The 18,421-nt window shown below is 38.7% G+C and overlaps 1 protein-coding gene and 1 long non-coding RNA gene across 2 annotated transcripts in view; one reads left to right on the top strand and one right to left on the bottom strand.

Moving 5' to 3' along the window:
- Window positions 1–5,489: 5,489 nt before the first annotated feature.
- Window positions 5,490–18,421, top strand: part of LOC120926557 — a 54,108-nt gene continuing 41,176 nt past the window's right edge. The window contains exon 1 of the long non-coding RNA XR_005746956.1: window positions 5,490–5,569. This is a non-coding gene — a long non-coding RNA (uncharacterized LOC120926557). The remainder of the gene's footprint in view (window positions 5,570–18,421) is intronic.
- The window catches only part of ZPLD1 (zona pellucida like domain containing 1), a 103,157-nt gene continuing 90,299 nt past the window's right edge, over window positions 5,564–18,421 (bottom strand). Inside the window, exons 9-10 of the mRNA XM_040336624.1 lie at window positions 12,780–12,809; window positions 5,564–9,047 (exon numbers count right to left, since the gene is read on the bottom strand). Coding sequence (XP_040192558.1) covers window positions 8,869–9,047; window positions 12,780–12,809 — 209 coding nt within the window. The 3' untranslated portion in view covers window positions 5,564–8,868. The remainder of the gene's footprint in view (window positions 9,048–12,779; window positions 12,810–18,421) is intronic.

Below are 18,421 nucleotides of genomic sequence, written 5' to 3'. Positions count from 1 at the left end.
CACTTCCTCAGGGAAAACAGGTGTTAAACTCTGTCATGAATTTTCAAAATGCATGCAGATTTGACTAGGGAATAAAAAAAAAGCAGATAAAACTGACCACTGTAATAGGTTAGGCCATCCTTATAGAGATATTTACATTGCAGTAGGGGGAAATATAGATATCCCCTTAAATAGACTAAAAATTAAAAAGTTAAAATCCAACCGGGGTCCAGAAAAAGTATTAAGTCTTCTCAGGTTCTATTCCTCTAAGTTGGGCCCTCCAGGTGTCCTCATTAAAGGTCTTGCATATTTTTCCTGTTGGTTTGATAACAAGTGTCTACAGGTGAAAAGCAAGGCAAGGATAAAAATGTATGGGAGGAAACTGCAATTGTTCAAATAGTGATGTATATACCAGTTTGGTAAATTGTTTTCATAAAAAAAAATTATTTTCATTTTTCAGGGGGCTTAGTTACTTTAGCTTTACATCCTGGAAAATAAAAACCGCTATTGTACCATCTATTCAAGAGCGCTAAATTGATGAAATCTTTTCTAAGTGAAAACGATGGGTGTCAATGACTGCTGCTATTTTCAAAAATGCTAGTTGTCTGGCTGTCCTTTTGACCCTCTTGTGGATTTACTAACTTAGAGCAAGTACAAGGGCTCATAATTTTACTCCGATGTCTCTGGACTGCTTAATTGTTGCAGGTCAGTGACTCTTGTACAAAATGTTTATTCGTTCAAAGAAAGAACAACAAAATATTACGAAGCATGGGTCAACATACGAAGATGCATAATACAGGTAAGTGACTCAAGGCACTTAAGTGGGTGAACATAAGTGCAACAAAACTTGACATTCCAGGAGATCAGCAATAACGGCCACTTAGGCCTCATACACACGATAGGTTAACCAGAGGACGACGGTCTGAAGGACCGTTGTCATAGGTTAACCTATGAAGCTGACTGATGGTCCGTCGTGCCTACACACCATCAGTTAAAAAAACGATCGTGTCAGAACGTGGTGACGTATAACACAACGACGTGCTGAAAAAAACGAAGTTCAATGCTTCCAAGCATGCGTCCACTTGATTCTGAGCATGCAGGGATTTTTAACCGATGGACGTGCCTACTAACGATGGGTTTTTTCCCATCGGTTAGGATTCAATACGTTAATTTTAAAGCAAGTTGGATTTTTTTTAACCTAAGGTAAAATAACCTATGGGGCCTACACACGATCAGTTTGGACCGTTGTCCTCTGGTTAACCTATTGTGTGTACGAGGCCTAAGTCTTTTGGAGATTAGTCACTTTAAAAGAGTGGCATGTATCTCACACACAGCAGGAAATCAATAAAAACACACAAACATGTATTGGATAAAAGAGTTTTACTTTCATGTTTCTAGGAGATAAAGACTCTAGAGCCAAAATGTGAAAACAAAATAAAGTAAAAAACAAATATTATGTAATATACAACACAGTAATTTAAATCCTTGAATGAATGGTTTAATATTAAAATTCTGTGAATTGTGCTACTTACTATAGTGCGAGACACATACTAAAGTAATAGGCAATGATATCACAGCTTGTTTATTAAAAAACATGTTGACAATAATAGCAATCTAAAAAGTATACCTGCTGACACTGTATTTATACATTTATGGGACAGCAAATTATATTGTTAATAGCCCTCTTTGGTTCTAAACATGCAAGTTAACTGGTAATTGTCAGTTGAATTAAACTGCTTTTAAAATATTTATATAGTGCTAGTTAATCTGGTATAACAAATATCACTACGTTTACTGAATTGTATTTATATAAAAAGGATGTATTCAGTTTAAAAATGTACAAGCAATGCATGAACACAAAAGATTGCTACAAATTGCTGCTATAAGTAAACTTTGGTTATTCATGCTACTGTATTTTTATACTTCTCAGAAGTATACTTTTCAAGAACAAAATGAACCATTTATATAAAAGCATTAAGTAGTTCTCCAAAGAAGGAATTTGAAAAGTTGGTGCAATTTGACTTTTTTGCCATTATGCCTCGTACACACAAGCGTTTTTCCCGTCAGGAAAACTGCCATGACCGCTTTTGGTCAGGAAAACCGGCCATGTGTATGCTCCATCGTAAATTTTCTGATGAGAAAACTGTGAAAAAAGAGAACTACTTGTGTCTTTTTCCACCGGGAAAACCGGACAGTAGGTATGCTTTTCCGAGGAAAAAAAAAAACGTGCATGCTCAGAATCAAGTATGAGACGGGAGCGCTCGTTCTGGTAATACTAGCGTTTGGAATGAGCATGGCACATTTGTCATGCTGTAACAGACTGAAAAGCACGAAGACTGAAAAGCGTGAATCGTCTCTCACCAAACTTTTACTAACACGAGGATCAGCAAAAGAAGCCCGAAGGGTGGCACCATTTTAATGGAACTTCCCCTTTATAGTGTCGTTGTACGTGTTGTACGTCACTGCGCTTTGGACGGGCGGTATTTGGCCTGAAAGTGTGTATGCAAGGCAGGCTTGAGAAGAATCCTGTCGGGGGAAAAACTTTTCATGCTGAGAAAAACGGACGTGTGTACAAGGCATCTGATGTATCTCCTCATAATGATCCACAGTGACTCTGATGTACTATATAAATAGAGCTTGTTCACTTCCAAAGTGAATTTTGATTTTTCAAAGTGAATTTTCACGTATCCTAAATCGTATCTAAACTCAAAAGATGCTATTATATTGCAGCGTGCCAATCCTAAAATGGTTATAAAGTTCTGAAATGAAAACGGTAAAAGCATATCGCTCCTATAGTGTGTAGTGGCCTCAATCCAAAGCACTTTCTGCTACCCTTTCCATCTATCTGCAGAAGTCACTTCTGACTGAGTCACTTGCCATCACCACAGCATCTTGGGAGATGGCCCTGACCCTCCTCCAGCACACAGAAGTGGGATGACAACCAATACATGTTTCCTTATGAGACATACACATGCCTTTTGAATCTCAGAATATTTGTGTGCCTTAGGAAGCTGTAGAGGAAAGAGGGCTGCTGATAAAGGGATACAACACATGTAGGTAGGATTTAAATGTGGGAGTTTCATTGGCTTTCTTTAAACTTTTTACTCCTTTATTTTCACTTGGGTACCAACCAGTAGGTATGTTGTTTTTCAACTAACTTTACCAGTCCAAGCTGTCCATTAAAAGTGTCAGGCAGAGGTTTGAGACAAACCATATAACACTGACAGAGGTGTTAACAATGGTCAGCTATTATTCATGTATGTAAAACCTTTATGCCAACAGAATAAAATGCTGCTGAAATCTGTTTGCTAAAGTTAGGCTTTAGTTTGTTAATTAAGTCTATAAAAATTTGCTGGTGCATTTAAAACTACCATCCATCTCTACATGTTGAAAATGCTGTTGTCCAAGAGTGGCTCCATTTCTCCTCCAGCTGTCCATACTCTGTTCACGTTTTGGCCTGTTCATCAGGTTATAGCTGGAAAAAAAATCACTATATGCATGGCCTGATCAGCCTTTTCCCAACATATCCTTTTTTTCTTGCATATGATTGGATTATTAAAGTCAGCACAACTTAATCTCATTCACTAATAAACATGTCAGACGTACCTGCCCTGTGCAGTGGTTTTGCATAGAGCAGCCCAGACCCTCCCCTTCTCTGGCTCCTGGCCGCTTCCTCCTGTTGAGTGCCCCCACAGCAAGCAGCTTGTTATGGGAGCACCTGAGCCGATCCGCAGCTCTGTGTGTCCATTCAGAGACAGAGCCGTAGTCCAATCACACCACCTTTCTCTCATTTGCTGACTGACTTTAATAGCAGTGGGAGCCAATGGTGCTGTGCTGCTGTCTGTCAATGAGGAGAGGATTACTCAGCAGCCGAGACAATCCTGAAACCTCGCTTGACCTAGATGGGGCTCAGGTAAGTATAAGTGGGCTGAGGGGGGCTGCTTCACATAGAATACATTAAGATAAAAAAAATCTGCCTTTACAATGACTTTATGGAAAAATTCACTTTGGAATGGGAAACATCATATAGCCTAGTGAAAGAGGTGAAGTTGTGCTGACTTCCACGCATATGATTGTGTATGTAATGGATTAAATTACAGGTTAGAGAGTAAAAAAGAAGGGTTTATATGCAAGAAAGGTACTCATATGCCAATTGGTCTCCTCTTTGGAGAAAATGTAATTAAAGGGTAACTCCACTTTAATGATTAAAAAATAATCAAAAAAACATAATAATAATAATATAGCGTATACAATTGCAACTCAATTCATATTGTAATTGAATGTTATTAAAAATTAGCTTTTCTTTTTCAATCCGCTACCTGGAGGCGTTCTATACACAGATGGTGTAATGAACGCCCCCTAAAAATGTTATTTCCTGTTTGTGAGATTAGTTTACTGATTTTTCCCAGAAGTCTGCACAACATACAAATCAGATTTTTGGCATCCCCTGCAGAAAATAATGCAATTTCTGGTGGAATACTCCCAATGGGAAATCACATCTAAAGGGATGTAGACCCTGCCAATTTCCTTGTTATCTACTTTCCACCCAAGGACATCCTATGACGTCCTGGACTTTCAGTGGGGATATTATTTAGATATCACTATTTTTAGCCGGCAATTCAGTGCACCATAAGAATGATCATGGGGGCAGTTCTGCCGCTTGATCGTTCTTATAGGAGACAGGAGGGGACATCCCCCCTGCTGCCATCTGGTGCTTCTCCGGGCTCTCCCGTGCAATCGGGGACCCGGAGAAACGATCAGCCGGTGTTGGATGGGAAGCGGAGAGATGACTGGTGACCATATGGACTCCAGTCATCTCTATGACCGTCGGAGGCCCGGGCGCAACATTTATGACATCACGCCCAGGTACCTAGAAGTAAACAAAGCCGCAATCGCGGCTGTCGGCATGAGATCGATGATTTTTCTTTCATGATTTCATGCTTTCCAGCCTGGAGGAGAGATGTGGGGTCTTATTGACCCAACATCTCTCCATAAAGAGGACCTGTCACGATATATTCCTATTACAAGGGATGTTTACATTTAAACCACACATGTGAGGTATTGCCGCGTGCGTTAGACCACCAGCAACAATTCTAGCACTAGACCTCCTATGTAACTCTAAACTGAAGTAAGTACTAAAGTTTGGCACCATTCCACGAGTGTGCGCAATTTTAAAGCGTGACATGTTGGGTATCGATTTACTCAGCGTAACATATTTCACATTATACAAAAAATTGGTCTAACTTTACTGTTTAGTTATTTATTTTTTAATTCATTAAACATTTTTTTTTTCAAAAGAAAGGCGTTTGAAAAATGATTGCGCAAATACCGTGCGAGATAAAAAGTTGCAATGACTGCCATTTTATTCCCTAGGGTGTCTGCTAAAAAACATATATAGTGTTTGGGGGTTCTGAGTAATTTTCTAACAAAAAAATTATGATTTTTGCATGTAGGAGGTGAGTGCCAGAATAAGCCCGGTATGGAAGTGGTTAGAGCCCTGCAGGCGCAGCAGCTGATTGATGGTTATAAAACTACTCTCATACAGATTCACTCTGGACAAACAACCAACTATTTCTTTAGAATAACAAAGGTAGGAATCTTCAACAAAGTTTGTTAAAATGCTTGCAATGTACATATATCACCAGAGGGGAATGTTTATTTTTCCTCAACAAAAGTGGAGTTGCTCTTTAAGCTATTAATGTTCAGTATGTCATCTAAATTACATTGTGTGGAGTCCTAATATTCCAACAGCAGCTGAATATATAACAAGAACATGCCATTTGTTCTTGATATTGCATCTGTTCATAGCCAGCCCCCTGATCACTCTTTGCATCTGTTTTATGCAAGAAGCTGACAAATAAGCCAACCAATAGAGTATGAGGAGCAGGGGTCATTCTGTTTCCTTTTAGAAAGTTAAATTATTTTGTATTTTGAGATTGGTATTGTTTGACACACTATGCAACATATAAATATTTAATGGTAGTTCCTATATACTTTCAGTTTACTTCTGGTACTATCAAAATGCTTAATATGGAAACATTCTATATACTTTCTTGCAAAATAGAGCCATCTACTTTAAAATCCAATTGTAACTTTCAGCTTAACACAGATAAATACATTCCAAGTCATGAAAAACAAAAAATTTCAGTTTAATATTTCTTCAGAAAGCAGCTACAGCCTGTGTAGCACAGCCTGCCTCCTGCTAATACGCTGTGCTGAGTTAACCCTATAGTTGGGCAATCGGCAAAGCTCATGCTCCCTGCTAATTGGAGAACTATAGGTTTGGTCTCATGCACCTGAAGTGTATTTAGCCATTTTAAACGGAAAGCTTTTTTTTTTTTTTTTTTGTATTCCACAAAAGTTTTATTGAAAGTTTTTCATAGATTATATACATAGTACTACAAAACATACAGCAAAATGTATGAGTACATGGTTCCAACAAAAGGGAAGGCATAAGGTTCAGTATTCATGGAAGAATGAGCCCAAAAATACTGCCTCCAGGCCTCATAAGTAAAAAGGGGTCACATAAGGAACCAAAAGTGGCAGGGAATCATCTATCAAGGAGGATACAGTGCAGTGTACTACAGGCCCGTTGGACTCATGCGAGGATGGGAGATTACCAGTCAAGGTACTCAATAAGGCTGTTGTAAGTACTAAGTAACATGCAAAGAGTAAGAGTAGTGCCCGACAACTATGTCGGGACTTGACCACCCATATTTTGCAACATAAAGCAAACAAACAAAAAAAACGGAAAAAGAAAGAGGGGAGAAAAGTAGGGGAACAAGAGCAGGTTGAGGGAGAGAGGAGAATAGAAGATGAGGGAGGCACTGCAGGGGGAATATGTGAGGAGGGGGTGGAATCGCCACCAACTGCCCCCCCCAGTAAACCCCCAATGATGTGAGAGGTTTAGTGACCCCTAGTACGCCTTTCAAGGATTGTCTCGGAAAACTGATGCAAGTTTCGGTATTCTAGCCAAGGTGCCCATGTTACCGAAAAATGTGCTATTCTGTCTTGGGCGGTACAAATCAACTCCTCCATTGTTGCCATCTGGTTAACCCTCAACACCCATTCTTTAGTGGAAGGGGGCAACTTGGACCTCCAGTGGACTGGTAGGCAAAGCCTGGCAACATTGATCCTATGCATAGCTAGTGATCTGTAGTATTTCTTGCAGGGAATTTTTGAGAGATGGAGTAGGTACTGCGCTGTTGAGAACTCCAAAGCAAGCAAGGATATCTCATTCACCACTTCATGCACCTTGTGCCAGTATGGCTGAATCAATGGGCACGCCCACCAGATGTGGAGGAGCGTGCCCAGATCCTGCTAACATATCCAGCATTGGTCTGACACTGCCGGGATTAATTTGTGGACTATCTCCGGTGTTCTGTACCACCTCGTTTTGATTTTGTAGCTGTTCTCCTGAGTATGGACGTTCAGGGAGCCCTTGTGGACGTACAAATTTACTCGATCCCAAGCAGCATCATCAATTGCTGTATCCAGTTCAGCTTCCCAATAGGCATGCTTCGATCTTAGTGAAGCGTAAGGCTCCCCAAACATTGTGGCATAAAGCCCTGAGATTAGGTGACTCTGGGGAGGGGAACTGGAACACAGCGATTCCAACACAGTGGAGGATTTTGAAAAGCTCTCTATTCGCAGGACTGTCCAGGATATGCTTCAATTGGAAATAGGCCCAAAAGGGGAAAGACTTTGTTTTGAACAAGGATGCAAGTTCACCCTGGCGGAGAAACCTTCCTCTGGAAAAAAAAGCTTGGCCTGCATGTCTGCGTAAGGCCATTCTGCTGCTAGGAAGGCTCTTTCCATACCAGGGGGAAAGTTCGGGTTACCCCTGACAGGCGGTATGTATTCAAAAGCGAGTGTACTTTGCACGCCCTATCAAAGGCATGCAGGGTTGCTCCGACCAGAGGGTGAGAATAGATGCTAGTCAGAATGTGTTTCGGAAAACTTTTTTTTTTAAGCGAGTCCTTGCATGCTGATTTATAAATCCTGGATTTCCCCGTCAGTCTTGCCCAAAAAATGGGAATATGGTCCATGGAGTGTACATGTTTACCTGCATAAAAATGTATTCCACAATGTTTAGTAGGGGAGGTATGATTTATGCAATCATTTGCACATATTTGCATTTATGCAAAATAACTGAGTAATACAATTTTTTTATACCAATTTAAACACATTGCTAATTTACTATTATATATGTGCATGTATGTGCAAGCCCACTAAAAGCTATGGTCTGCATTTAGATTAGTAAAAAATGTCTAACAAAGTAGTGTTCTTGGTGAAAGGGCTCTAAGATATGAGAATTTTGTGAATCTGGCAAAAAAAAAAGGCTTGGATGTATAATGTACATTTGCAAGAACAGAGGCAAACTATATATCTAGAGTTAATACATCCGTTACAATTTATAATGGCTATGTTTCTAAAACTTCAATACAGGCTTACTAAAAAAACAAAATACCTGACATTTTAATAAAAATTATTATGATAACCCTTTAACAGATAAAAGTGTTACTGTAATTAACATCGTACAGACATATAATAAATACTTTTCATAAATACCAAGGAATGTCTGATATATAAGGATATGTCATGTTGTTGTTAATCAAAACATTCCTTAGTTTAGGCAGGCTGTAGTGTAGACAGATAAAAAGCTCAGGCAAAACACGTTCAACATTAATTGATAAATCACATCTGTTACTTAAACTATATTTGCTTCTCAGTCAATGCATTCATTAATACAGTGCACATGCTAAGTATAAAAACTTTAAAAAAAGCATTAGCTTGATATTGTAACATGTTAATGAAACATCCATACACTGTACATTTTCAGTACACAAAGATTTTAAATTTATATTTAAAAAAAGAGTGCAATTTTTTTCATTGGTTGAAAGCTGGGTTTCGTACGCCACATAAAACCAAGCTGTTGTTTTTCCTTCTGTTCAAGAGGACAAGAGAAATAATGAAAAAACCAAAGCTGGTGACACCAAGAATAACTACTCCTGAGATGAGGGCACTGGTCACAGAGTTCATTTTGAACGAAGGGTTTTGCGGTTGAGCTGCAAAATAAACAAGTAAACAATGTATATAATAATACATGAACAATGCTGACTATACCTGCTGTCATGACCATTGTGTTCCTGGCAATGATTGTAGTTACTGGTTGGTGGCCTGTTATAGTAACACCCCCAATATATTGGTATAAGCATCAATGTCAAGCATTGAGTAAACCATATAATTTAGCCTCATTTCCCAATGCACCTACAAAGTGAGCGAATGCAGGAAGAGGAAGCAAATTCATTAGAAATTCATTTCTCCATGAAGCAGGGAGGCATGCAATTGCTGGATTGTTAGTTGGGCATCATTAACTTATATGTTGAAATTGTTAAACTTATGAATCTTTTAGAAGTGTAGCTGAATATACAGTGCATTAGGTTTTATTCACTAACCTCAATACTTATTCCTAGAAGGTGTTGTCACCCTAATAATGACCTTTTCCCCCTACTAACCTTAACTCTGATTCGCATGACATGTGAACCAAACCAGCTTTCTATAAAGCTGGTTTACAAATATGCAGTACAGCGGAAGTGTGAATTTTCTGAAAATTTAAAAATAATCCTGTGTGTCTTCTGAACACTGCGGTGCAATTCAGATATGATTTCCAGGCTCATTGCCTTCTATGGGAACACATCTGGATCGCACATCTCATCAAATTTGAACACAATATTAATCCGAAAAAAAAACAGCATGGAGGAACCCCCTCAATCCATACCAGGCCCTTTTGTTTTTGGTATGGATTTGAAGGGGGACCCCGTGCCATTTTTTGTTTTCATTTTTTTGTGGGGTTTCTGTATGGATTTTGAGAGGAACCCCAAGCCAATTTTTTATTTAATTACGTGGGGCTCCCCCCCAAAATCTATACCACACCCTTATCCGAGCATGCACATAAAGTAAAACAAACCACTCATGCACTGCCACTACATAATAAAATAAAAACTTTCTGACAATCCCCTCTTCAGCTGTTGCAATCGCCTAGGTGTTTGTTCCCGACCAATATCAATAAACAGATAATTATACAATGTTGTGCGGCTGAGCATATTAAATAACCTTATATATTCACTTTACCACAGTGTCTCAATGTATTATTCTTACCCACAAGCAACACATTTTACACTAGTAAATGAAATTATAATACATAAGTGCCCAAACTGTTTTATATATATTATAGTGTCTTCATCCACTTCCAGTATAATCTACACATGCTTGTACACCGTGATAACAAATCAAAGTGCAATCTCAAAAATCGTGTATACCCCCTCACAGTGAGTAAAGGTTGTGACCTCATCTTTATCTATTAACCTATAAGTAAAATTAAGGTCTCAATGTGCTTCCCCCTCTCTGGGAATTGTTTGGATACCCCTTGTTTATGACAGGCACTCCACTTGCCCACTATATATTTCTGGGTCACTGGGTTTAATATACTAAAGCTGGAGAGTACAAAATTTGGTGCAGCTCTGCATAGAAACAAATCAGTTTCCAGGTTTTTTGTCACAGCTTAAAGCGGGGGTTCACCAAAAAAAAAACAAATTTAACATTACATTCAGCCGAGTTGTCAGAATGACATTAGGCTGTTTTTTTTTTATTTCATTGCCGTACATACCGTATTTTAACCGCCGCTTCCGGGTATGTAATCTGCGGGACTGGGCGTTCCTAATTGATTGACATCCTTCCAACCGGCGCATACAGTGCGTTATGAGTTGCCGAAAGAAGCCGAACGTCGGTGCGCAGGCGCCGTATAGAGCCGACTCGCAGTCCGGCTTCTTTCGGCAACTCGTGATGCGCTATATGCGCTGTTCGGAAGGATGTCAATCAATTAGAAACGCCCTGTCCCGCAGATTACTTACCCGGAAGCGGCGGTGAAAATACGGTATGTACGGCAATGAAATTAAAAAAAAACAGCCTAATGTCATTCTGACAACTCAGCTGAATGTAATGTTATTTTTTTTTTTTTTTGGGTGAACCCCCGCTTTAATTTAACAAGCTAAAATTAGAAGATTTTGCACTCTCAAATTTTAGTAAATCAACCCCACTGTTCTTTTAACACTCCACTGCACTGCTGTGGGTCTCTATAAAGTTGACTCAGAGCCACATAGGAACCACCATAATGCGGTAGTTAAAGAGTACCATAAAATGTATTAAAATTGCATTCACTTAATAAAACAATAAAACCTGTATTAATGTAGAGAAGATGTTTAGGACAAATCACCTTACCCCTGTTACAATTCTGGTTCTTGGCTCTGGCATCATGTTGCCCAGGGGTTTACCAACCCTGATGAAGTCACATGATTAGTGACGATACGCATGGGGTGGAGCCAGGTGACGTCAGAGTTGAGAGCCAGAAATCCAGCTGGAATAGGGTTTTTGTCCCGAGTATCTACTCTACATTCATACAGTTTTTACTGACTCGTTGCTTCTAATGAACACTGGAAGAAGCTTACATTGTAATTTCAGTACAGGAAAAGAGTATGTACAAGTGTGCTAGACTGAGAAAGCTTTGAACTTAACTCCTTAATATCTTAGTTTTTCCATAACATAACATTTAACCTAGTTAATCCTAAAATGATTGATGATGATTCTAAATGATTACATAAACTATGGGGGTTCATTTTATGTATTGAAGGTACTGATGCCCAAGCAGACCACTACCATGTGCTACCAGTACTAAAGCGGCAGTACCTAAAACTCTTGATCTGTTTTGAAAATGGCTATAGTAGAATGCCTTTTAAAACAGTACACCAGGCAAATCTAAAAAATGATGTAGTTTTTTTATTTAACCACTTAAGCCCCAGAAGATTTGGCCCCTTAATGATCAGGCCATTTTTTGCAATACAGCACTGCGTCGCTTTAACTGACAATTGTGCGGTCGTGCTATTGCTATAATAAATATCCCCAATGTTTTCCTTCTCAGTTTAGGCCAATATGTTTAATTCTACATATTTTTGGTAAAAAAAATCACAATAAGCATTGATTGGTTTGCGTAAAAGTTAGTATCTACAAAATCGGGGATAGATTTATTGGATTTTTATTATTATTATTTTTTTTTACTAGTAATGGTGGTGATCTGTGATTTCTAGCGGGACTGCAATGTTGCCACGGACAGATCAGACCCTTTTGACACCATTGACATTAATACAGCGATCAGAGCTTAAAATAGCCACTGAATACTGTATAAATGTCATTGGTAGGGAAGGGTTAACACTAGGGGGCGATAAAGGGGTTAATTGTGTGTCCTAGGGAATGATTCTAACTGTGGGTGGTGAGACTGCCTGGGGGAGGAGACCGATTGTTCATTAGGAACAACTGATCAGTCTCCTCACCACTGATGTAACGGAGATCTGTCTATTTACATTGTTTCTCTGTGTGGAGCGATCGCGGGGGCCCAGCGGAAATCACGACCGCTGAGCACGTGCATCAGCTCAGTCGTCGCACCCCCTTGTAGTCTTAAAACGGCTGATGTACAGCTATGATAGCTCGCCCAGGGGAGCCAACCTGCCGCAGTAAATCTGCGGCGACTGGTCGGGAAGCACTTTATAAAAAAATTAAGGGTCGTTTAACATCAGAATGCCGCGCGGGAATACCACGTTTCCCACACATTCAAAACGCATTGCAGTGGGTATCAGTGTTAACTTAACAACGCCCCAAACGCAGGTCACAAACACAGCACATTTGTCTATACTGAAATACATGGTACAGTTTTCATTATATTTTACAAAACTGATTCACTGACTTACCAAGCTGGGAGTTGTTTGTTGGAGTTTCATCTGTAATAAACAAATACTTGCAGTTAGCTTAAACATTTACAATAAAGAAAAAAAAACGGCGAATGATTCACAGAGCAGTGCACATTTTTCAGTCTTTGGCTTAAAACTGAACTCCAGGTATGATCCTACTTAAATACTTACATTGGTAATACTTGAACCAGTGTAAGTATGTACATCTCATAACAGATGGGACACTGGGCAAGCTGGAAATAACTATAGTAGTCAATGCTACTACAGTGATAGCTGATTTGACGAGGTAGAGAGGAGGTGTGTGATGTCACAATTTACGGAAAATTAAAAAATAATTGTGGCAGTGTCAAGAGCTACCCCCTGTGGTCAGTGTGCAGTAGGGCAGCCCCTCGGCACAGGACCCAGAAGAATGTGGAGATCACTGTAGCTCTGCATACTACAGACATTGTTAGCTTCCACAGTGGTCACTCAGGTATGAGATATGTGTACTTACATTTATCCAACCTGAACCAATATAAGCATACAATTAAGGTCATACCTGGAGTTCAGTAAACCTGTAATTTGTTCATGCAAGGCAAAGCAAAAAGTTTGGCTAACTTTGCACACTCTTTTCCTTGCTAAGCTGAATACACTCATAGTATGATAAAGATGTATCATGCAAGTCTAAACGGCATTTTTTTTCTTTTTACTTAATACATTTTTATTATGTTTTTAACACAAAGAAACAACAACATTTCCAGAATATCAATAGACAGTGGTGAATAATTGTCAAGTATCCAAACCTCTGAAGCAGTGTTGGATTTCTACAGTTTAGGTATCATTACTAAAAGTAATACCTGTTACCCCATTTGGGGTCAGACAGTGAATTTATATGTTTATAACCTGTTTACAAAGTAAATTAACATAAATAGACAGAGGGAATTAGAAGCTACACAATAAGTATGTCTCAATGGAAAAGATATAGAGTATACATTTAGTAATGCATCGAAAATTGCTTTCTAAAATATTTAGAAGCTTTAGGATGTGCAAGCCATGTTTGCCAGAGTTTCATAAATGTTTTAATGTTATAATTCGTATAGGCCAACATTAACTCAAATTGACCATTAGTGTTCAATCTTTTGATAAGGATAGATAAGTTGGGGGGTAATATTAGATTTCCAATGACTCACTGGTGCGAGTCTTGCTGCAATAAGAATAGGTGCCACAACTATTTCATAATGAATAGGATAGATGTTTAAATTCAAACCTAATAGCCCCATAGCAGGCGTAAGATAAAGTTAGATTAAGTCAATTTCCCATAAGAGGTTAAAAAAGCAGACACTGAATTCCAAAAGCTGTGTACATTTTTACTGCTCCAAATTAATATGGAATAAATTCCTGATTTTTTTCACCACATCTCCAAAAATTAGGAGCATTATCTTTCTGGATAAACAAGGCTTTTTTCTGTGTATCAGAATTCTGAAAAAATGGACATTGAGAGCATGTGACTCAATCGCTTTCTTCCCATGATTTCTTCCTGTGGCAGATAGTTCTTAGTCCTGTGTAAGCTAATGACATACAAGGGGCTTTATATTTTTTAATGAAGTGGCAGTGGAGCAAATGGCAGGGAAAAACTAGTAGCAGCATGGAAGGTGTGTTAGAAGTTAAAGCTTAGGTGAATTTTCCCCATGTAAAGCGACCCAGTCATTTTAAAATAGAAATGCAAGACAAAACATTTGTATACAATGTTTACATACACACATTGTATGTGTGTATGTAAACATTGACCTTTGTAGGATAGGAAGGCTGTTCTCCCAGCACAGCCAGAAAACTGACCACACTGGGATAGATATGCTTCTTTACTTACAATGGCCATTTTAAGGCCTGGAAAGAAGGGGGACTGTCCAGTATATCACACAAACAAGAAATACAAAAATAACAGGGAACTTTTTAACATGGTACAACAGATACATTTCAGGAATATGAAATGTTGAGGTAAGATATACTTTACGTGAACCTGTTACTTTGCCCTGCTTAGACAAGACACATGTTCACTTTAAGAAATTCTCATTTTCTAGTGTATGCTTAATTTAAAGTGAGTATATTCTAATATAGTTCTCCTTTTAGATGCCAAGCACTGCTTTGTACCAATCACAGAAAGAAAGTGCACCACCAATGGTACATAGCATGCACTTTGAGAAATGGTGTACTGTATAGCAAATTTGAAATGACAGCCATGGCATAACACACTGCATGTTAAGTGGAAATTGGAATGAAACAATTTACCCAAGTTACATTAATACTTAGATCAATAATGACTCCTGTAGTTTCAGTTTAATACAATATTAAATGCAATTTGAATCTGAGATTTTCACATTTATATACTTTTTTGCAAGTATAGTTCTTAGTCATATCATGTACAGCAGCTGAAACTTCAGAAAGGTCAGTATTTTGTGGCTTAAGGGAGCAATGCTTTGTACCAATTGCATGCCCTTTTCACAAATGGAACATTGTAATAATGATTAATCTGTCCTCAATGGAACTAAATAAATTGGAAGATGGACACTGTCTGTTTTGAGACAGCAAACCGATGACAAGGCCATGTGCTGTGCTGTTTCTAAATTATTTCTCAACCTGTATGGTGTATTTTCCTAGATGGATGGTTATAATATGTCCAATATACTATGAGATTCTCCCTTTACAGATATAAACATATATTGTTTTATTTATTACCATACTTCTAATGCCAACTCCTTTGTGACATCATATAAGGAAGACAGGAATAAAAATATTCAGCCTGCTCCACGATTTTAAATAAATTCAGAGCCATACATCAGTAAACAAGAGGAAGCTGCATAAATTCAAAAATGATTAGAAAGCTTTAAAATGTATAAAATTTACATAAAAAGTATACCTCATGTGAGCTCCCATATATAGAGTATGTACCAATATACTATATAGATAGATGGAAAGATAGATAGCTATAGATCAATATATATTGCATATACTATAACAATAATAATGGTAATATTTAAATATAAAACATGCATATATAGTCATATAATATGGTAATATAAATGGGAAAAAATAACTGTCTATTGTGTAGTACCTCATTTCAGGCAAACCATTTGATAATCTACTGTTTACAGAAGACTTGAAAGATTTTGTTTCCATTTTATTCAAGTGTAAATTTTTTAGCTTTTACTTTTTTTTTTTTTAACTGAACATTGTGTGTTTGGAGCTGCCCAGAGCAGTCCCTAGTCCTCAAAATAAATATGTACAAAATTCCATACATTTCCTTAAACTCACTACAATGTTAACATAAATATAGCTGTGCTTGCGTTCATCACACAATTATACTAATAATGCATAGCTTCCTGTCTTGAGAAACCCTACTTGTATACATTTTTCCTAAAGTATTTCAATGTTTAACTATCATAGCTGGTTTTGTTTTTGCTTGAGCTCTCTTGAAGCTTTCTTTCTTATTCCCCTTATTAACAAAAAATGGAAAAGAAAAAGTTTAACCATTTACATGCCATAGTATCTTTTCTTGTCCTAAGCTGGCCATACACTTTATAAACATTCAGTTCCTGAGTTTGGCTCCTACCGAACATCCTTCAGATGAAAAGTCAAAGGAGCAGGGTGGAAAATTGGCCAAAAAGCAGATGCATCTGATCAGAAGCAACCACATGTTGGGTATTTTGACAGCTGGCAAGGATGGCAGTCGATATACAATAGGCACAAAGGGAGATTTGTCAATCCAGGCTGTGTAGCTTTTAGCCCCCATTCACATCGGGCTGATTTGACAGGTAAAATCTTGCCAAATTGGAGCCTATTACTGGCAAAGGCACCCTCTGAATCAGTGCGATTCCACACTTTTCAGTGCCTCACCTATTCCCAAAAGTAGTTCCTGCACTACTTTTGGTGACTTTAGGGGCGATTTCAATAGACATCTGTGCATGAACCCGCACATATGTTTGATGTGATATATGTGAAGAGACAGCACAAGCCATTACTGTACAGAAGTCATGTTTACTGAAAGATCCAGTAGGAACAGGAAACACCACACAGGAATAAGTGAAACAGAGATGCACCATAGAGTTGCATTTAAAGAAACCTATCATCCACAACATCTCCCCCTTCTAGTGTTAATAAATGAACATTGTGAAATTCAAAAGAGACAAAGCAATAACACATTCTATAGGTTAGGTCTCATAGGTGGTTTTGAACATCTACCACTATGGGTGAAGACTGGCCCTTGTGAAAGGATTCCTTTAGCCCTCTCTGAAGTAACTGGGCTCCTCTCATCATGTACTGGCATGCTCTGCGCTTGACAGCTGTCGGGTATACTTGCTTGCCCAGAACTGTCATTGCCGTTGGTATGAGGCATTGCCTCTGTACATGCCTCACCGTCAGTGGGTAAGCATGTCCTTGTGATACTGCGTGAGTCTGATCTATCAACAGGATACTGAGATTTAGGCTGCTCTGCCACAATCAAATCCACTCAATTGCGGCGATAGTGTTCTTTCAATGTCCACAAGATAGGACCGCTGTGCAACCTTTTGCAGACAAGTACCTAATCTCCAACGACATGTTCAATCTCCAGGTAATGGTTTCATACGGATTCATTCCCCAATATTCAATTCTGGCAAATCTTTGGCCGATGTGCCATATCATGCCTTTGACACTTGTCTCCTAATCCTTAACCTTTCTGTAACACCTTGTATGAGAGGGTTCAAGCAGCCTATTTGATACTGGAAATTAGGTCTTTTATCTCCTTGACATCAGTTTTTGTGCTAGACTACTATCCATGCCTTCCATTCAGTGGCTAATTTTCTGAATTGTAGGCTTGCAAACTGGGGACCTTTGTCGGAGATCACTGTATCTGGTTGGCCATGACGTGCAAACTGAGCCTTGCACCTCTTAATTGTAGCTTCAGTGGATAAGTCGGGAAGAAGGTCTATTTCCCAGAAGTCTGAATAATGATCGAATAATAGCAGGTATTCCTTGCCTGCTGTCACAAACTACGGTGAACGAGAGTGAACCACAACTGCAGTTGGGGAAAGATTTCAATGCACTTCTCTGTTATGTGATTTTCAGTACTGGATCCCAGGCGTCACTCCAATCAGAGAAAAAGAGTTTGGGGGTTCACTACATCATATCTATCACATATAGGAATGCATTGAGCTACTAAGGGAGGAGGTATTACAACATACCTTCAACCCCTAGCTTTAAAAAGGTATATCGAACATGTTCAGTAATTCAGGCCAGGAGGCAGTATACTATTAAAAACAAATGTTAAGCATGTAGCATATGAGAATACTGTATGCAGATAGCATATACTTGAGAGAGGCAACAGAAGATTAAATGGTATAAGAGTGTATGCCCCTTTAAGATATGCGACAACTGTTATATGAAACCATAATAACTAATCCCAAGCACAGCGGTAGTATAAACTTGAGCCAGGTTCAAATACAGTAGCAATAAATGTAACGTGGTAATGGTACTTATCCATTTGCAGAGCATGAGAGTTCTTCAGCAATAGCAGAATATTGTAGCTGCAATGGGATTCTGTAATGGAGGGTCTCCTTGTGGTGGTTATCTTAGGGTGTCCGCAGAGTAACAGCAGTAAGCATAAAGCATGGATCCAGGTAGAGGTTAAT

The sequence above is a fragment of the Rana temporaria genome, chromosome 2 (assembly GCF_905171775.1).
Source record: "Rana temporaria chromosome 2, aRanTem1.1, whole genome shotgun sequence".
NCBI classification, from domain to species: Eukaryota; Metazoa; Chordata; class Amphibia; order Anura; family Ranidae; genus Rana; species Rana temporaria.
This window is presented reverse-complemented; position numbering and strand designations above follow the sequence as displayed.